The sequence below is a fragment of the Oryctolagus cuniculus genome, chromosome 7 (genome assembly GCF_051225735.1).
Source record: "Oryctolagus cuniculus isolate XC-2025 breed Fujian yellow rabbit chromosome 7, ASM5122573v1, whole genome shotgun sequence".
Classification (NCBI taxonomy): Eukaryota; Metazoa; Chordata; class Mammalia; order Lagomorpha; family Leporidae; genus Oryctolagus; species Oryctolagus cuniculus.
The window spans coordinates 44,113,285-44,132,886 of record NC_142873.1 but is presented as its reverse complement, the minus strand read 5'-3'; the positions used below and the strand labels follow the sequence as shown (position 1 = coordinate 44,132,886).

Sequence of the window (19,602 nt, the reverse complement as noted above, 5' to 3'; positions counted from 1 at the left end):
TTCCAGGTGCCTTAGCAGGTAGCTGGATGGGAAGTGGAGCCACCGGGACTCGAACCAGTGCTCATATGGGATGCTGGTGTCACAAGTGGTGACTTTACCCACTGTGCCACAGCACCGGCCTCAGTAATTTTTTTAAAATGAAGGATACAGAAGGATGCACGTGGGTCATTTGCAGACACTGCCATTTCCCAGAAGGGGCTTGCGCTTGTGCAGACGGGAAGGCTGACTGTAGCTAGGCAAGCAGAGCATATCCTTGCCCTTGCATAACTCATTTACCCCTCACCACAACTGACAGGGGTCCTGGAGTCTCCACTTCACCAATGAGAAAGCTGAGCCCAAGGCCAAGTGTGAAGTGATTGGCCAGGGCCTCCTGCAGCTCACGCAGCTGACTGGGGAAGCAGGGACAGGGGAACCTGTGGTCCCAAGTTCAGGACCACAGCCCCAGAATCCCCACCGGACCCCTGCTGTGAGCATGGAGCCGTGGACCAGGAACATCTGTGGCCCAGAGCAAGGCCTGACGAGGTGAGGTGCTGACCCTGCCCCAGGTGGCCCTGGAGGTTCCCATAGCAACAGCCAAGCAGCCCAGGCCTAGTAGAGGCAGCTGGGAGCAGCTCTCCAAAGAAGCATGTCTCTGCCCCTCCCAGAACTAATGGGGCAGGCAGGCCTGAAGGTGACCCCCCACCCTGCCCCCTGTCACCCAGCCCCGGAGGACCTGGGCTGGTAGGAGAGACAAGGCCGGAGTGTGGAAGGTCCATGAAGGGCACCTCAACTCCAGGGAACCCCAAGGCATCCCAGAGCTGAGCCCTTAGGGAACAGGTGCCCTCCAGAGGGAGCTCCTAGGGGGAAGAGCAGAAAGCTAAGTGCTGGGGCCATCGCTGTGGCACAGCCGGCTAAGCCACCACTCCCAACTCCAGCATCCTGTATCCCACTACCAGTTCAAATCCTGGCTGTTCTACTTCCGATCCAGCTCCCTGCTGATACTCCTGGGAAAGCAGTGGAGGATGGCCCAAGTGCTTGGGCCCCTGCCACCCACATGGGAGACATGGATGAAGCTCCAGGCTCCTCCTGGCTTTGGCCTGGCCCAGCCCCAGCTGTTGCAGCCATTTGGGGAGTGAACCAGCAGATCAAAGATCTCTCTGTCACTCTCCCTTTCAAATAAATAAATCAATTTTTTTGTGTGTGTGTGCTTAAACCCTAGGAAGCTGACAAGGGATGATGTGTGGCAGAGTCCTGTGGGTCTCCCCACAGCTCAGCCAATCCCTGCCCAGCCAGGAGCCATCCCCAAGCACTATGGGAAGGCGGCAGTGCTGTCCCCTGCTCCCTGATTCCTGGCTCCCCAAGGTCAGGAGAGCACCCCAAGGTCACCAAAGGTGCACGAGGTGGGGAGGGCATGGGTGTGATGGAGCGGGAACTTCTGGATCTATGATAGGTGCAAGGATTGCCTTCCAGAGCACCCAAAGAGAGGGTGACTGGAGTGGGCAAGGTTACCGGACACCCAACACACCCCTCAGGTTCACGGCTTCCCCTGACCCAGCAGTCCCAGAAGACTGTGGCTCAGCACACCCACTGTAGAGAACAGGATGTGGCCTAGGGGAGCCTCTTGGTCTCCCTGAGAGCTCTTTATGCAAATGAAGGAAATGGGTCCTGGAAGTGAAACTGAGGCCCCAAGAGGCCAGAGAGCCAACACCCCCTGAACCCAGGGGGCCCCCTCCAAAACACTGAAGCCCACCTGCCCTCAGGTGGCCGGGGTTACCAGCAAGCACTTTAAGCAACTGCAGAAAGTGCACAATGTGAACAGAGCAAAACTAGACTTTTTTTTTTTAAGATGTATTTATTTACCTGAAAGGCAGAGTTACAGAGAGGCAAATGCAGAGAGAGAGAGAGAGAGAGAGAGAGAGAGAGAGAGGTCTTCCCACTCACTGATTCACACCCCAAATGCCCACAACCACAGGCTGAAGCCCGGAGCCTGAATTCTAAGTGGGTCTCTCACAACAGAAGAAGGGACCCAAGGACATCCGCTGCCTCCCAGGAAGCTGGATCAGAAGTGGAGTAGCTGGGACTTGAACCAGACTCCCAAGTGGTGGCCCAGCCACTGCACCAAACACCCACCCCATAAGCTTCTCAGGCTCTGCATTCTGGTACCTGCCAGGCTGTGTGAGTGGTCCTGTTCCACACCAGCCCGCCTGCCCCGCCTGTGAATTCATGAGCTACTACACACACAGCCCTGCACTGCACAATGTAAGCACTGCTCGACAGCACAGAGCCCACTCCCAGCCCCCTGTAGCCCGCAGCCCCTCCCTCCTCGGCCTTGGCCTGACCCTGGTCCCATAAAAAAATTACTTCATTTTGAAAGGCAGAGTTAGAGAGAGAGAGAGAGAGAGAGAGAGAGAGAGAGAGAATCTTCCATCTGCTGGTTCACTCCCCAAACAGCCACTGCAACTGCAATGGCCAGGGCTGGGCCAGGCTGAAGGCAGGAGCCAGGGACTCCAGAGAGGTCTGTCACGTGGGGAGCCAGGGCCTGAGCACTGGGGCCACCCTCTGCTGCTTTTCTCAAGCAGGGAACTGAATGGGAAGCCGAGCAGTGGGGACTCCAACCGGCTCTCATGGGATGCCAGCATCACAGGCAGTGGCTGACCCACTGCACCGCAGGGCCGGCCCCGCCCTGCTCCCATGTTTCTGTCCCTTGCACCTGCTGGGGCAGTTCCAGGGTAGTCGAGAAGCACACTGGGCTGCCACGTGGACCGAGGTGAGCTCTCCAGGAAGACGTCTACAAAGGAGCCCAGGGGTGGCTGGGTCTTCCTGGGGGAGGGAGCCTGAGAGGCTGCGAGGCAATGTGGAGCCAGAGTGCCACCTAGTGGCTCCCTCATCTCCTGCGCCCACTCCACACCGGCTGCAAAGGCAGGAGCTTCTCTGCTCAAGACAGGACAGGCACCTTGCCTCCAGTGCTTCCTTTAATCTTCCCAGCCCTTCAGTCCCATTTTGTGAGGACAAGAAACCCAAGGTTCCCGGGGATTAACCCGCTCAGTATCACTTGGCCTGGATTCGAGTGCAAGGCTCAGGCACCAAAACCAGCTGGGGCACAGTCCAGGCGGCTGCAAGCACACGGGAAGGCCCCAGCCCAGGAGAACAAGTGAGGGGGACGGAGCTTGTGGGATAAGGTAGCAAAGGCCGGTGCCTGGGGTGGCACCCATCCACTCGAGCGGCCAGTGAGGGGCGCCATCCCCCACCCTGTGTCCCTGAGCCTGGGGGCCACGCCGGGGACAGAGCCCCACCCAGCGTCCCAGCTCACACAACACTTTATTAGGATCTGCATTTACAGTTCACAAGGGAGGTGAGGCCACGTGAGAAGCAGAGTTCAAGAGGGGACTTCACCCACTGGGGACAGCTGCTTCCAAATTTAGCAAAACGCCAGGGAAAGTCCTGGTGCTGGGCCTCCAGCCAGCAACTTGAGTCAAGTCCCAGGAGGTGCCGGGTCGGTGCGCAGAGCCCACTCTGGGGGCATACACACAACAGGACAAAAGCTCTTTGGCTTCTGAATCAGGATGACACCCCTCCCCCTCAAAAAGGCTCCTGGCCCACCCCCATTCACGTTGGCATGACACTCAGGCTGCCAGGGGCCCTGCTCATTTGCGTACATTTGCATAGACAGCAAGGCAGGTGCGGCTAGGCTAAGGCCTTCTCTATGGCATCAGTGCAGGGCTGGGATACCTCGCTCTCCTCCATGAAGGACATCCAAGGCCAGCAAATGGGCCAGGAGAGATGCCAGTGGCCTGGTGTCGGCCCAGCCCCTGGGGGTTAGATGATGTCTTGGGATCTTGGGCGGGGCCTCAGCCCCGGTGGTGGGGGTGGTGGGGGTGGCTGTGCACCTCCTTGGGCCCTGCCTCTCTGGGGCTCCGCCCATGCTTGTCCTTCTTCCCGGACCTGTGGGGAGACACAGATGGGGAGGGGTCCTTTAGGGGGCAGCGCTGCCCCCAGCCCATAAAGGGACTCTTCAGGAACACCGTAAGGTAAGCAGAGGCAGCTTCCTGCCCACAAGGGGCGAAGCCAGCTGGGGACAAAAGCAGAGAAGTCCCCAAATGAAAGACCCCTGCCCAGGGCTGTTTTCCCCTCCCGCTGCCTCCCCTCTGTCCCACCAGACCCAACCCCCACCCCATGCCCACCTCTTCTTGAGTGCTTTATCCCCAAAGAAGTGGCTGAAGACGAAGTCCTCAAAGTCGTCCACCTCATCATCATCACCTGTCTGTCCCACAGCCACCTCCTCCAGGCTGTCCTCCAAGGCATCCACAAAATCCCGGAAGCGGAGGCGGTCATGATGGAAGACGCCATCCTCACCAAAGTAAGCCGGTGAGAGGGGAAGCTCCTGGGCCAGCTGCCCCGCCCAGGGCAGCCGCGCCAGGTATGATCTCAGCAGAGAGGCCAGCTCCTGTTGCCGCACGGGGGCCAGGCCCTCCTGCTGCGCACACTCGGCCACACCTGAGCAGCCCTGGGGTGCCCGGAACCTGTGCTTCAACAGCTGCTCCCAGGGTGGCGGGGGGCTGCGAGGGTCTTTAGCGCCTTCCCTCCACCCAGGATGCTTCTGCCTTTCCCCCGGGCCAGGGCCCCCGCCCTTCCTCGGAAGGCCCTTGCGGTCCTGGCGCTTGCCATCTTTCTTGCTCCACCTCTCCTCCACTCGCGGCGGGCCATCCCCCGGCCTCCCTGCCGGCTCCCTGTCCTCATCCCCCTCCCAGCTCTTCCTCCCTGCCCGGGCAGAGTCCTCCTTCCTCTGCCTCCAGTGCTCAGCCTTGCGGTCCCTCTGCCCATCCCGCCACTTTTCCTTTCCATTCCACTCCTTGGAATTCTGGGAGTGGGGCTTCTGATGCCAGGCCTCTGAGGCATTGGCAGGGACCCCAGGGTCCTGACCCCAGTTCTCCAGGCCCTGCAGCTGCTGGGCCAATCTCTGGCCCAGCTCAGCCAAGCCAGCATGAGCCGGGCTTCCTCTGCCTGCATCCCGCAGGCTCCTCTGCAGGTCCTGCTGTACAGACCCCAGCACCTGCCGCTGCCTCTCCAACTCCTGCCGCAGCGCCTGGGCCTCAGCCTCCAGCTGCTTCTTCTGCTCCAGAAAGCCAGGATCTGGCTCCTGCGCACCAGGGCCCTGCTCCTTGCTGGCCTTCCCATGCTGTGGGCCTCTGCCCCAGCTGAGGCATACGCCATCTGTGCCTCGGATGCAGCCAGCTTCCAGGCCCTGAAGCCGGGCCCGCAGCTGCTGCAGCTCTGACTCCAGGGCCCGCTGGGAGGCCTCACCCTGTAGCAGGGCCCCCCGCAGCCGGGCGTTCTCCTCCTCTAGCCCCTTGGGCTGGTGCATCAGACTCTGCAGCTCTTCCTTCTGGGCCTGAAATGAAGGAAACCACATGGAGTCCCTTCAGGTCATCCCCCGTTGCATTCCATGACAGCGGGCAGGTGGCCCGAGCCCCTTCCGTGGCCTGGGACAGCTGCAGGCTTGATTCTCACGCTCCTCCCCATCGCCAGAACCTGGGATCCCTGAATCCCACGCTGCGCCTGAGCATCTACGTCATCAGCACACACCTCTCAGATCCACCTAAGGAGAGCCGACACGTGGCGCTCGTGGCCCTATTCCCCACTCCCATACCCAGAAAGACACTGCTGGCTACAGCGCTTGGCATGAGCTTGGCATGAACCTGGCATGATATTCAAATCCTCCCCCAGGCAATGCCCGGGCAGACTCCACCTGGCAGAGGCGCCATGCCGCGTGAGATAGGCCTCAGCACGAGGGCTGCTCAGAGAGAACTAGGAAGGGGCCCCAGTGCTGGGGGGAATGGAGAGGCCAAGGTGGGCTGGGGAACAGGGGCCACTCCCTGCTGGGCAGGCCGCTAGGACAGACGCTTGATTTGGCGGGCCATCCCCACCCCACCCCCCACCTGTGCCCACCTGCAGCTGGGCCTGCAGCAGCCGGATATCCTGGTTCTCCTTGGCCAGCTTGTCCAGCAGAAGGCCCATGTTCTGCAGGCTGGGGGCGCCATTGAGGGGCGTTGGGGCCGGCAGCCGCTCCCTTAGCCCATCCTGAGAACAGACGAGCCACTTAGTGCACCTGTCCCATGGCCAGGGCAGCCCCAGCTTCTTGCCCACCAGGCCCCACATACCTGCTCGCCCCCCGCGGCATCCCGCAGGCCAGGGTCTGAGCCAGGATCTGGAAAGACCTGCAGCTCCACTTCCTCCACAGGCCCTGTGGGAGAGGAAGTCCAGAAACCAGTCTCGCCGGAGCCCACTCCTTCCCCCACCTCCCACCCCTCCACACACAACCCCCTCCTGGCCTGGCCCCTCCCTACACCCTGTCCCCCTGCTCCTGACCCAGGGACACCCACACGTGCCACAGACAAGCACCAGCAGGGCCGAGCCCGCTCACCGCTCTCGGACTCCGAGAGGCCACCTGGGGATGGAGACACGGGTGCCTGGTGAGGCCCTCAAGGGAGGATGAGAGGTGAGGCCCGGGCCCCAGGGAGGCGCCACTCACCGGAGAAGAGGAGGAGCCCCAGGCCCAGCAGGACCAGGGCCCCGAGGAGGCACATGTTGAGTGAGATGCCCAGCTCCCCAGCCGCACCCTGGGCCCTGGCCCGGTCCTCCACATCCAGGGGCGCCACGGGCCGAGGCGGACTGGGCTCCCGGCCCCGCCGTCTCCGCAGGCCCTCCACGTCCATGTCAGTGTCCTCGCTGCTGGAGCTGCGGCCCTCTTCCCTGACCCAAGCTGGGAGGAGGGATGGGGACAGGCGTGAGGCAGCTGGAAGGGCAGGGACACAGGGGAAGAGGGGGCCCCCGACCCTGACCACAGGAAGGGCATGTGGAGAGCCTGCCCACCTGCCTGGCGCTGAGGACTGTGCCTGCCCAGTCTGTAGGCAGGGGACAGTCCTTTCCCCCTGCAAGCCACAAGAGCCACCTCCACCCTCCGTGCACCCTGCTTCCTCCAGCAGGTGCCTCCTCAAGCTCCTGCCACTGTCAAAGCTTCCCCGCCCCCTGCCCCCACCCTCTGAGCTCTCTGGCCTCCCCCTTTCTGCCACCCCCCTGAGCTCCTCAACTCTCCTTCCATGTGGGCACAACTCCCAGCCACCCCAATGGCTTCCCCCACAGCAGACGCGGCCCTCATCTGTGACTCCCAACTTGGCCTTCCCAGGGTTCCAGCCGCCCCCTCTGGGGGTGCCAACACACTGCCCCCCAAATCCAGGGAGAGGCACCACTGCTAACCCAAGCCCTCCCTCCTCACTGACACCCAGATAACCTGGCAGGTATATCCTTACATATCTGGACCATTCAGTGTCTTCCCAGCCCGCACTGGAGCTGCCCAAGCTCGTCATCTCACATCATCTCTGCCCGACCACTGCGGCGGCCTCCAAAACGACCCCAGCCCCTGCCTCTCCCTCCACCCCTTCACTCCTCACTGAGACCAACACCCCCTCCTGAGCCCCAAGACCCTGACAGAGCCTCCTTAGTGCAGGCCAGGCAGCCCTGCCCCTCACTGATGCTGCGGCTGGGTCTGGAATGTTCTCTCGCTTCCTGGCTCCACCTCCTATGTGCTTGAGGTTCCACTCAAATGTCACCTCCACCTGTCTGTCCTCTCCTTCACCCTCAGTGTGTGCCCTGACCACCTCACGCTCACAGCTGGAAGCACCAAGACTCCACCTTCTTTCTGCACACACACCCCCCCCCACAGGTCTGACACGTATCACGATACAGTCTGCTCTGCCTTTTTTTTTTTTTTTTTTTTTTTTAAGATTTATTTATTTGGGGGCCAGCGCTGTGGTGCAGCGGATTAATGCCCTGGCCTGAAGCGCTGGCATCCCACATGGACACCGGTTCAAGTCCTGGCTGCTCCACTTCCAATCCAGCTCTCTGTTGTGGCCTGGGAAAGCAGTAGAAGATGGCCCAAGTCCTTGGGCCCCTGCACCCACATGGGAGACCCAGAAGAAGCTCCTGGCTCCTGGCTTTGGATAGGCACAGCTCTGGCCATTGCGGCCAATTGGGGAGTGAACATAGGATGGAAGACCTCTCTCTCTCTTTCTGCCTCTCCTCTGTGTAACTCTGACTTTCAAATAAATAAATAAATCTTTAAAAAATAAAAAGATTTATTTATTTGAAAGGCAGAGTAACAGAGAAAATGGAAGAGATCTTCCTCCTGCTGGGTCACTCCCCAAATGACTGCAACAGCCAGGGTTGGGCCAGGCTGAAGCCAGGAGCCAAGAACTCTATTCAGATTTCCTACATGGGTGCCAAAGACTCAAGTGCTTGGGCCATCCTCTGCTGCTTCCCAGGCACATCAGCAGGGAGCAGGGCTGGAAACAGAGTAGCTGGGACTCAAGCTAGCACTCAAGATGGAATGCGGGCATCCCATGGAGCAGGTTAACCTTCTGTGCCACCACACCTGCCCTGCCCTGCCCTGCGCGCCCCTTGAGCCACCCTTTTCCCTCCTCCTGAGCCCACCAGCATGAGGAAGGGGTCCTGGAGTTGACAGCTGAATTCCAGAAGCAAGGAAAGACGAGGCCCCTGCAGCTGAGAGTGGTGTGACCCAGGGCAAGTCACTCTTGTCTGTGGGAGGAACCCCTGAGCTTCAGGATCCGCAGGGCTGGCCTGAGGGAGCAGGGCCCCAGGGTGCTGGTCCCAGGGCCTGAAGCAGAGCTGTGCTCACGGTGGCAGCCACTCCCACACCCACGCCATCCAGGAGGCTGACCAGGGACAAGGAAGACGCTCACCTGCTTTGGGGCTTGAGGGCAGCCTCTGTGGGGAACTCTGATGCTCCAGGTCCCGGGTGTCCTGTCCCGGGTCCACAGCCACAGGACTCTCCTGCAAATCTCCCTGGACCACTGTGTCTCCTGGGCCAGGGGGCTCCACGTCGTGACCGTCAGCTGCCAGAGCGCCCTGGTGCAGACATAGCCGTAAGCAGACCCCACTCCTTCCCTACCCCCTCCCTCCCACAGCGCAGGCCCTCACCTTGACCTCCATCTCCTCTGGCAGAGCAGGATCAGACGGGGGACTTTCAGTCTGGGAAGGGGTCCCTACAGTGGGAAAAAAGGCCCAGAGAAAGCACTGCCCCAGCTGAACTCTCCACAGCCGCCTCCAGCTCCCACAGGCCCTCACCAGGTTAAGGGACAGGAAAAAGCCCCCGAGGGATGGGGTTGGTAAACTGAGACCAAGGAGGGAAGTGAGACTGACCAGCCTCCCTTTCCTGAGGATGCGGGAACCCCAGAGGAGGGAGGGTGCTGCAGGCCCCCTCCTCAAGGCCCCATTACCTGCTCCATCCAAGGCCCCAGCCAATTCTGCACCACCTGCCTTGAAGGGGCTCCGAGGGAGCTGGGGGGCTCTCTCAGGTTCGGGGTCCATCCCGGGGTCTGGGCCCAGCGTCTCCACGGGCAGGCTCTGTGAGGAGGGAACGGCGGAAAGGCTGCTCCGGGGCAAGGGTGCTCTGCCGGGGCCCTGGGTGCTGGCGGCATCACTCAGGGACCCCAACCCACACCTCAGGACACGTGAGACTAAGCGGTCTCAGTGCAGGAGAAAGGGCTCCCACCCACCCCCGCCTCACGTGCTACTGCGAGGCAGCTTGCAGACACCCGCCCTCGGGTAAACTGAGACACACCCTGCGCTCAGGCACTGGACGACCCCGACCACTGTCCACCAAGGCCCTGAGTGAGGCCAGCCAGAGCCCAGCCTTCCTCCCCAAAAAGCACCAGTACTTCCTACCAACGAGCACTCCGGTCACTGGTTGGGAAGTAGGAGATCAAAGTCCCCTGGGTGCCCAGGAGTCACAGTCACGCTCCCCAGGGCCATCCCTGCAACTGCCCTCACATCTGGCCAGGCACTTACAGCTGGCCACTCCCACTGGCCGCCCACACCCCCATTTCCCAGCAGCTGCATGCAACAGCCCAGCTCACCCCAGCCACATACACCCATCTCCCACATGCTCTCGGCCTGGCCGTCCCGGCCTGGTCACGGGACAGCCTCAGTGTCTCCTCTCTGCATGTCCCCACCAACAACCCCTACCACCACGGCAGGCCCATGGCCCACCCATCCCACCCAGGGCTCCTGCTACTCCTCTGAGAAGAGTTCTTTACTTTAGTATGTTTCTTCACAATTTTCAATTGCTTTCTTTCTCATGGCCACCCTGACAAGGCAAGAATCACAACCCTCATTCTACAGGGGTAGGCAGAGAAGTGAAATGGCTTTTGCCCAAGGTCCTCCAGCCGTCAGCCAAGACACCGGAGCAGGAGGCCAGAGCTGTCTGAGAGCACAGCACCAGTCCCACTTGCCCCCTCGGCCAGCATGGCCCAGTCCATGTTATCCTGCTCCAGGTCGCCCAGGAAGTCACCCCCTGTGGGCTCCTCCAACTTCGCTTGCCTGAGGCGAGCACCTCCCCACCACCCTCCCTGTGTCTCTAAAGCACCAAGTTCTGCAGCTGAGAACATGCAGAGATCCCGTGGCCACAATTTTGCCGTCCCCTCCCCAGGCACTCGGGCCTCGTCCTGCCGCCCCCTTCTCAGTAGCCTCCAAACCCAGAAGTCTGCTGGGTTCTTACCCCACCGACTGCTGCCTGTAGCTGCAGGAGCCCTGGAAATCTCCATTTCTGCCTGCACACACAGTGGCCTCACCCTCCGCCACGCTCCGACTCAAAATCCTTCACCGTCTTCCCATCAGGGTGAGGCCAGAATGCCTCTTCCGAGGAGGTTCCACCCCCAACCTCACTCCAACACTGGCTCTACCCACGCCTCCGTCTCGTCCAGTGGGCCTCCTCACAGTCCCCCGCAACGTGGTTTTCCTACTGTCACACCAGGACCTTTGCTCATGCTGGTGTCCCTGGCGGAATTCCCTCCCTACTAATCTCAGCATACCCAGGCACCCCTCCTTCAAGGCATGGTCCAAGTCCCAACCTCTGACCCCCAAGGCCTGAGCACCTTCTCTACTGGAGTCTTTCTCACAGCCAGCAGGAAGTAATGCAGGTAGGTGACCAGGGGGACCAAAGAAGGGAACAGACTCAGAAAGCAGCCCAGACTTGCAGGAAACCATCCCTCCCCCACCCCACCCCCGCTCCATGTGGTTCCCAGGCCCACTCTTCCTACCTCGGAGCCAGCAAGCACCCAGCTATTATCGGAGTCTGGGCTGGAGGCCATAGCTGATGAGGTCGGCGAGGATGCTGTGGCTTCCATCTGCAGAGAAAAGCTCTTTAAGAACTGGAGCTCCCTTCAGGAGAGGCGGGCTGCAGCAGGGAGGCTTGGCTGGGTTCCAAGGGTCAAGGGCTGGGCAGCAACCTCCAGAACCAGACTGGTTCCAGTCCTCCTGACCGTGAACACCTCAGCTCTTCTGCATGGTATGTGGCTTGCAAATCAGAAAATGCTAACAACCGCAGAGAAGCCTGCCTCTTCCAGGGACAAGCAAGGCCTTGGGAAATCCGGCTGACCTTGAAAGGTCAAAGACACATAAGGCTGGAAAGGCCCTGGGGAGCATCCAGCCCAACCCCCAGTGTGATAGTCAGAGGGGATGAAGCCCAGAAAGGTTGGCCACCTTGACTTGCCAAAGACCAGCAGCTGATAAGAAAACACCAGGCACCTCCACAGTCACTGCATCCTGCCCAGCAGACAGACTTGGTGGTCCTAAGTCTCACACAAGCTACCCACAACAAGTCCTTTTCATGGTCTCACTCGGGGAATCTCAACTCTGCCTGCACACTGCAATCACCGAAGATTCTGAATCAGCTGTGGGGCTCAGGCCAAACAGGACCTTTGTTAAAACCTCTCGATGGTTCTCACGTGCAGCTGGGCTTCAGAACCACTGGCAGGGTTCAGATCCACACGGTGTCACTCACTCTCCACCCTACACTGTTTCCCTTCTTGGAACTCTCCAGAGTGTTGGTCTTGGGGGACTGGAAGGTGACTGGGAAACGGGATTTATGGCAACTATCATGCATATGTCACCTTACAGTCAGCATAGAATAGACAACAACAGGCCAAGGGTTGGGGGGTGGTGCAGGAATCAAATCATTGCCACTTCCAAAGCCTGAACCAAAGCAGGACAAGAGAGGGACTCACTGCTTTGTCCAAAGCCAAAACTGCCCCCTCTGGTTGGGACAGCTGCAGTTGGGACCAGCATAAAGGTGAAGGGAGAGGGGCTGGTGCTGTGGCGTGGCCGGTAAAGTTGCTGCCTGCAGTGCCAACATTCCATACGGGGACTGGTTCAAGTCCCAGCTGCCCCACTTCTGATCCAGCTCTCTGCCTTGGCCTGGGAAAGCAGTAGAAGATGGCCCAAGTCCTTGGGCCCCTGCGCCCACGTGGAGAACCCGGAAGAAGTTCCTGGCTCCTGGCTTCGGATCAGACCACCTGCAGCCGTTGCGGCCATTTGGAGAGTGAACCAGTGGATGGAAAACTTACTTCTCTCTCTGCCTCTGCCTCTCAGTAACTCTGCCTTTCAGATAAATAACTAAGCCCTGGGTCCTGCCTAGTAACCTCCAGGAGACAGTAACTGGAAGATTTCCAAGGGACTAGAGAGGCAGTGAGTGGAAGATGACTACGAGGAAACTGGGAAAGGAAAGTGAGGCTGGCAAGCAAGGCAGCTCTGCCTGTGAAAACCCCATGCCACTCCCTCATGCTGCAGTTGGTTTTAAGCCCTGCCGGGTGCCCTAATAACCTCCTATGGCTCTTGCCTGTCAAGATCCAAGCCCAGGGGCCGGCGCCGTGGCTCACTAGGCTAATCCTCCGCCTAGCGGCGCCGGCACACCGGGTTCTAGTCCCGGTCGGGGCGCCGGATTCTGTCCCGGTTGCCCCTCTTCCAGGCCAGCCCTCTGCTGTGGCCAGGGAGTGCAGTGGAGGATGGCCCAGGTGCTTGGGCCCTGCACCCCATGGGAGACCAGGAAAAGCACCTGGCTCCTGGCTCCTGCCATCGGATCAGCGCGGTGCGCCGGCCGCAGCGTGCCGGCCGCGGCGGCCATTGGAGGGTGAACCAACGGCAAAAGGAAGACCTTTCTCTCTGTCTCTCTCTCTCACTATCCACTCTGCCTGTCAAAAAAAAAAAAAAAAAAAAAGATCCAAGCCCAGAATAGGTGAAAGACACCTCGCGGGGTCTGCCCCAATGCTCACGCTCCCGGACACACACACTCATCCACACAGAAGAGGAAGGGCGGCAGTGACTCCCCCCAACCGAATCCAGGAGGACACCCTGCCCACTTCTCCAGGCATCCGTAAAGCCGTCGCTGACAGCGTTCTGCGCTCAGCCCCTCCCTGCCGTTCTGTTCTGTCATCCTCTCCCCACCCCCAGTTAACAGGTGGTGTCAGGAAGGAAGTGGCAGCAGCTTGGGCTGAAGTCCCTGTTTATCCCTGGCTTTGCACAGCCTGCTCAGGTCCTCTAGAACCCAGCACCATGGCAACCAGGGTGATGTCAGACCCACCGTCTCCATGGAAACAAGCAACCGTATTTGGGTCAACAAGATAAACACTTCGGGGATCCAAACAGGAGACAGTCTGGAACCCCTGCACCCAGGGTCCCAAGCCCTGATCTCTCCTGGCTGGGTTCATCCAAGATTCCAAAAGATATCCCTGTTCTCCCACGCGAGCATCTCACTGCCTTATTAGGAAGTTCCTTCTGCGCTCGATCGCCACCCTTCCCTGCTGTGTTTTCAGGTCTTTTTCTACTCCCACTTCCACCCCCGTTCCCACGATCCCCTTTCTTTCCATCCTGGCAGGATTCAACGAAAACATCCTGTAAGAACTGTCAGAGACTTCTGCTATTTCTAAAAAACAGCCAAAGAGGGAGCTCTCCCACTCCGTACCAAGCTAGGAAGTCTCACCTCCAGCTAACTACAACCCCTGTAAAGGTCGTGGCCCCAAACCTCTGAAGCAAAGGACTTACGGCAAAACAACTGGGGGACCCAAGGCAAGTTCCTGCTTCAGAAATGTCTGCCCCCTCCTTTCCCCCCGCCCTGCGTCCTCTGACGAGCAGTTCCTTGGCTCCCTGCCCTAGCCCACTGCTTCTAGACTTCTGCCCTCCCCTTCCTCTATCCCCCTCCCACAGGCATCCTGGGGCCCTCCCCAGCCACTGCATTACCTGACCCCCTCTCGCTTCAGTCAGTCGTCAGCCTAACTTATAGCTGCCTCCCCAGGTTTCCAGCCCGGGGAACCAGGGGGAGTCACATGACCCGGGACTGACCAGTGGGAAGTTGACTTCCCTAAAGGGGCGGAAACTTTCAGCCAATGAAAGTCAGAGTTGAGAGCCAGGGGGCGGGGTAGACCCACACCTTCGGTAAACCTGAGCTTACCTCTGGGTGGGCGACTCGAGACCCAGCAAAGTGAGATTTGGGTGACCTCTCTTTCCTTTTCCCAGCCTCTGAAGTTTCCAGAGGGAAGACCCAAACAGAGAAAGGCAAAGAAGGGTGGTGTCCTCCAAGAGGACGAGGACAAGGGGCCAACTTGCCCCGGGATAGACGGAGACAGCTGTAGGGCGGGGGAGGGGAGAGCAATGGGTGGCAAACTGCGGGTTTAGAAATAGCGCTCCCGCCCTGCTCCCCACCGGCTCCACACGCAGACTATTTGAAGATGTCACCGCTACTTTTAAGAGGGGGGCGGGGCGGGGAAGGGACGCTGACAAGCATCCTGAAGTGAAATTTGCTACACTGGGTCGGCCCCTCCCCTCACCCTCGAGCTACACTGGACCCCCCAGCACAAACAACCAGAAGCCTTGGAGCCAAGTCTGCAGCCTGGCTCCAGGCCTGGCCCAGGAATGTGCTCAGAAAGGAAACTCGCTTCTCAGGACACGAGGGAGGGGAGAACACTGGCCTCCTCGGCTCAGCCCCTTCTACCGCTTCTACCAGGGTCAGCCAGGGGCCTGAGGCTTTTTCCCACTCCCGCCTCCAGGGGCCCTGTGCCAAATACTTATCCTCACCTCCCAAGCGCCCCTTCCCTCCTGGCTGTGACAGTGGTGCCACCAGCCTTTTTCCACATCAATAGCAAGGAGTCCTGGTCTGGCTTTTCAAGTCATTTTATTAATCCAACCATACAAAAGACCCCCCCACACACAACCACACCTCTGCCACCCCACTTCGAAAAAGCAGTGGAGAGGGCAGATGAAAGACAGCTCTCCCAGGAGCCACTTACAAAACATGTAGGCGTCATGGGTAGCAACAAAGAGGGGCAGACAGAACCACAAACACAATACCAAGCTGAGTGGTAGGGAGGTGCCACCGATGCTGTCTCAGTGCAGAAGGGTGGGGGGTGAGTGCCACAATGCCAGAGCAGCCCGGAGCCCCCTCTTCTTTCTCACAGCCTCAGTCTGCTGGTTCCATCAGGGCAGTGCCAGGGGTGGGGGGCACACACCACAGAGGGCAGGCCTTTGCCACCACACCCTGTGCCTGCCTCCCCCGCCCCTTTGAGGAATGTGTGTACCAGCTGCAAGGAAGAAAGGGCAGCTGTCAGGGGCTCCTGAATAGGCCCAAGTCCCACCTCTGACTGGCAGTGCTCACAAAAAAAAAAAAAAAAAAAAAAAAAAAAAAAAAAAAAACCACCAGTGCAGCGCTGGCTGAGAGGGCCCAAGATGGTAAGAAAGAACAGCAAGGAAAAAGCAGCAAAACAATCCAGGCTCTTCTACCTTTTAGTACCATGGCAGTGAGGATCCCAGGGCCTCCCCCTACCCACAGGGCCATGACAGGGCCTCTCTTGGATCCTTTATCAGGAGGGAAAATGAGGTATAAGGGCTCTGCCTTCTCCAGCCCTCCTCCAATCAAGCCAGGGAGGCAGGGAAGCAAGCGCGGGGGAAAGTTTCAGATCAGCGCTGAGTATAATGTGCAACAGATGGACAAGGTGGGGGGTGGGGCGAGCCACCCGAGTGCAGACTTCAGGACAGCCTAGACGTCTAATGTTCTGGTCACTCAGACCACGGAACCTCGTTTTTGGCAAAAAATATGGCCATTAGGAGAAAAGCACGAGAGGCTGAGAAAGGCCCAGTGACTTTGGTATCAGGAAAATGTTCCCGACAGCCTCTCCGGCCCACTGTCTCGAAGCCCAAAGAGTCACCAAAGACAGCCACAGCCTGGAGCCCTCCTACTCCATCCAGCTATTTGGTTCTCTGAAGGGGGAGGAGTTGGGTGGGTCTTGGGGTGAGGGGAAGGGGAGGGGAGGGGAGGGGAGGGGAGGGGAGGGGAGGGGAGGGGAGGGGAGGGGAGGGGAGGGGAGGGGAGGGGAAGGGAAGGGAGAGGAAGGTGAGGGAGAACTCTCCACGTATTCCTCAAAGCTGTCTCCCAGAGCCCACAAAAAGGCTACTGCAGGGATGGGGCCAGACCTCTCAAACACTCTGACCCCAAAAGCTAAGGCTGGAGCTGCGGGCCTAGAGAGGGGTGTCCAGGGCATCCGTCTCCGCCGGCGGACACCCCGGTCCTTGGGGTCTGCCTCCGTCCACTTCTTTTCTTGCAGCCACGCTCCTAGACTTCCAGATGGCCACCAAAACACACAGCTCTGCTCAGCAGGACTTTGGTTTCCTGGATCTCTGCAAACAGATCTCAACGCACGTGAGTTTCCAGAGACACGCGCCGGCTCTTCCGCCTGCCCACCTCAGTTCCTTTTCTGCTCCCAGGAGCCACTGCTTCTGCTCCACGGGGATGGGAAACCAGCGGAAACAAGGACCAAGAGCCAGACACGAAACAATCACCCTGGAAGAGCAGGGAGGGACGTGTGCACTTCCCCAGACCACCGGGCAGTCACCCATCGTTAGCAGCCACCAGCTGCCCCATGCCCTCGCGGATGTAGACAGACTGGATCTCCTTGGTCTTGAGGCAGAGATCGCAGGCCCAGACGGCAGAGGCCTCAGTGGTCAGCAGCCCGTAGGCGCTCTCAGTCATGCCCGTGCACTCGCGGTGGAACCACTTCTGGCAGGACGCCTCACACAGAATGGCATCTTGGTCGTCGTTCACCTCGCTCCGACAGGCACCACACGGGTACACCAGGCCTGGGGCAGGCTGGGGCCCTGAGCCCCCACCTGCCTTGCCAGGGGGTGCCAGGCTGTTAGCATCTGGAGTACCCCCACCCCGGCTGCTGCTGTTTGGTGGGAAGCTGGGCTGATTCCCGTTGACAGCAGCAGCAGGGGAGCCCGAGTGGGGCTCCTGGGGAAAAGCAGTGGGAGCAGGTGGATTCAAGGGCTTCCCCCCGTCCTCACCACCAGATCCAGGAAAACCGGGGTCCGGGCCAGGGAAGGGACTTGTGTTGGGGGGCAGGCTAGGGAGTCCCTGACCTGGTCTCTGGAGCGGAGAAGGGCCAAAAGGCGCCCCTGGCTGGGCAAAGCGTTGCGGGAGGGAAGGAGGACCCAGCTCCCCTCTGGGAGGCTGTCCCATGGTGGGCGAGATCATGGGGCCAAATCCCCCCACGGGGCCTGGCATCATCTGCCCACCAGGAGGGCTGAAGTTTTGACCCAGAGGCTGGCTGAAGGGTTGGCTGGGAAAGTTCATGTTGCCTGGTGGTGGGTAACCAGGGCCCTGGGGGGGCATGTTGAAAGCAGGGCCCATAGGGTTGGGAGGGAAAGGGGGAGGCTGTCGCCGAAGTGGCTGGGGACCCCCTCCACCTCCAGTGCCGTAGCCTGGGGGTACCTGGCCCGCCATGGCCCCCTGTACGCGGAAGCCTCCAAAGGGCACAGGACTGCCAAGGAACGGAGGGGCTGTGGCCCCCACCTTAGGGGCTCCGAAGTCATCCTCAAAAGGGTTGGATGCAACCAGGTGATCCACCATGGGAGTCGGGGGTGGCGCAAACTCCGTCAGATGTGAGTATGCAGGGCCCTAGGGAGGAACAGATGAGGGAAAGAGGGTCACAGGGGCCTGACACGGAGCCAAACACACGTGGGCAGAACACCACAGACACCACAGCGTTCTGGAGGTGGACACTGGCCGGCCAGCGCCAAGACCAAGACGGACCTCAGAATGCAACATAGAAACAGAGGGAGCAGGGCAGAACAGCGCAGTCAGGAACGCCTTTGAAAAACAGGGAGGACCACGCTGAAGTCCCAGCTCTGACCCCAAAGCTCTCCGTGATACAAGGACAGTGCCCAGCTCCCCCAAACCATTCAGGCCCCTCGGCACAACGTCTGGCACTTAGAAAAGGTTCGCTAGGTGGTTACCTGCTACGCTGTCTTGAAGGAGCCAGGACAGGAAAAATGGGGGAAAAAGAAGGCTGCAACCCTGCCCGACCAGCTCTTAGGTAAGGGACTCTCGTGGGGAAGGATTATCCCCTACGTTTGTTAGGAAGTTGAGGGCGAGGACCAGAAACAGAACCCACCGCCTTCCTTCTCCCTGCACCTGACGCAATACAGAGCGGACAGCGCCAGGGGCTCCTGGCAATCACGCCCACCACCAGCCAACATTCACCTGAGTATTGGACTTCCTGCGTTTCTTTTCTGGGCTCTTCATTTGCAGACCTGGAAGAGCAGCAAAAGGCAGACGAGTTTCTCCAACCTCCTCCTCCCAGCCCTGCTCCAAGAACTCGGTCAACTTCAACACACATTTATTTCGCGAATACTAACAAAGGAGTGTCATATGAAAAACGTGTCCTGAGTGGGGCCCTACTGTCAGCTATGCCTTTCTCGAAAGCAGACACCCTATCTGTTGACACTATCAGACTCCACCTGACTGGATTCCACGTGGCTCCACACCCTTGAAAGTCCTCAATCTGTCACACCTGCCCCCAACCCCGGAGCGCTACACCGACCCATCCTTTTCACCTGAGCGTCCCTTCAAGCCCTCCCCGCTCTCAGCCTTTGGGACCAACCCCACCCTCCCCTCCAAGGTTCCCAAGTCCCAGGTCTCTCCAGCCCCCGCCCCGTCTCAGCACTCTCACCGGCCTTGCCCTGCTTCCTCCCGGTGCTGGGCGGCGCAGGGGGCGGTGCGGGGCCGCCACCTCCCTCCAGCTTGTCCGGTGGGGGCGGCGCCGAGGCGGCCATGGAGTGGGGGCCGGGGATCAGCGGCGGCGGGGGATGGAGGCGCCCTCAGGCTGCACCATCCCCCGGAAGGGGAGTCGGGGCAGCACAGGCCCCCGAGCTGCTGCAGCCCCAAGGTGCGGCGAGGGGGAGGCGCCGAGCTGGAGCACGAACTGCGAGCCCGCTCCAGACTCGCCGCCCGCCCGCGGCAGCAGCAGCGACCGGAACCGGAACTCCGCTCGGCCGCCACCACCGAGCGCGGCGGGGAGGGGAAGCAAGGACTGGGAGACTCGGCGCCTCAAAACGCAGGAAGAGGGGAGAGAGGACCACGGGGCGGCCCTAGTGGAGACAGCCGTCGCCCTCTAGGGAGCGGCCGGCCCCAGCTCACCGCGGGACGCCGCCCGCCAGCCCCTGCGACCGGACCGTACCATTGCGGGCCGAGGGGCGCGTGCCCAGGAGGCACCGGCAGCCGCCGGCTGGCCTCGGACCCTGCCCCGCCCCGCCCCGCCTGCACCAGGCCCCTCCGCAGCCGCATCCCCCGGGGACAATCGGTCTCCACGCCCACCGGGCACTAAGTCGGCCGGCGCCCAGGGCCCAGCGGGCGGCGCCGGGCCCCAGGTGAGGCCAGGTGGGGCCAGCGGCGACCTGGAGCCTCCCCTCCTGCCGCCGAGGCTCCGCGCGAACAATGGGCTT

At 60.4% G+C, this 19,602-nt stretch overlaps 2 protein-coding genes across 5 annotated transcripts; both read right to left on the bottom strand.

The window, feature by feature from the left end:
- Positions 1-3,278: 3,278 nt before the first annotated feature.
- Positions 3,279-16,048, bottom strand: PBXIP1 (PBX homeobox interacting protein 1). 4 transcript variants are annotated; one of them, XM_089299876.1, is made up of 11 exons: positions 14,279-16,048; positions 11,094-11,180; positions 9,273-9,399; positions 8,974-9,038; positions 8,736-8,901; positions 6,509-6,739; positions 6,401-6,424; positions 6,138-6,220; positions 5,926-6,057; positions 4,161-5,368; positions 3,279-3,921 (listed from the first exon to the last, which is right to left on the bottom strand). In XM_089299876.1, the coding sequence occupies exons 2-11, from the start codon at positions 11,178-11,180 to the stop codon at positions 3,828-3,830; spliced, it is 2,217 nt and encodes a 738-aa protein (XP_089156002.1). In that variant the 5' UTR covers positions 14,279-16,048; the 3' UTR covers positions 3,279-3,827. The 4 variants fall into 4 exon arrangements, with proteins under 4 accessions (XP_089156002.1, XP_051714583.2, XP_051714580.2 ...); XM_051858623.3 differs by lacking the exon at positions 14,279-16,048 and adding an exon at positions 14,068-14,187; XM_051858620.3 differs by lacking the exon at positions 14,279-16,048 and adding an exon at positions 13,873-13,905.
- Positions 14,982-19,483, bottom strand: PYGO2 (pygopus family PHD finger 2). The gene is made up of 3 exons (XM_089299885.1): positions 18,831-19,483; positions 18,362-18,411; positions 14,982-17,776 (listed from the first exon to the last, which is right to left on the bottom strand). Exons 1-3 carry the CDS (start codon positions 18,931-18,933, stop codon positions 16,709-16,711), a joined length of 1,221 nt encoding a protein of 406 aa, XP_089156011.1. The 5' UTR covers positions 18,934-19,483; the 3' UTR covers positions 14,982-16,708.
- Positions 19,484-19,602: the final 119 nt, after the last annotated feature.

What these genes read in the sequence shown, in the direction of transcription:
- PBXIP1 (XM_089299876.1), bottom strand. Translation starts at nt 11,180, where the DNA reads ATGGAAGCCACAGCATCCTCGCCGACCTCATCAGCTATGGCCTCCAGC. An exon ending in GGGTGCTTGCTGGCTCCGAG is followed by an intron (nt 9,400 to 11,093) that starts GTAGGAAGAGTG and finishes CCCTCCTCACAG; the next exon opens with AGCCTGCCCGTGGAGACGCT. An exon ending in TGGGGCCTTGGATGGAGCAG is followed by an intron (nt 9,039 to 9,272) that starts GTAATGGGGCCT and finishes TTCCCACTGTAG; the next exon opens with GGACCCCTTCCCAGACTGAA.
- PYGO2 (XM_089299885.1), bottom strand. Translation starts at nt 18,933, where the DNA reads ATGGCCGCCTCGGCGCCGCCCCCACCGGACAAGCTGGAGGGAGGTGGC. An exon ending in GAGGAAGCAGGGCAAGGCCG is followed by an intron (nt 18,412 to 18,830) that starts GTGAGAGTGCTG and finishes CTGCTCTTCCAG; the next exon opens with GTCTGCAAATGAAGAGCCCA. An exon ending in GCAGGAAGTCCAATACTCAG is followed by an intron (nt 17,777 to 18,361) that starts GTGAATGTTGGC and finishes GTTCCTCCCTAG; the next exon opens with GGCCCTGCATACTCACATCT.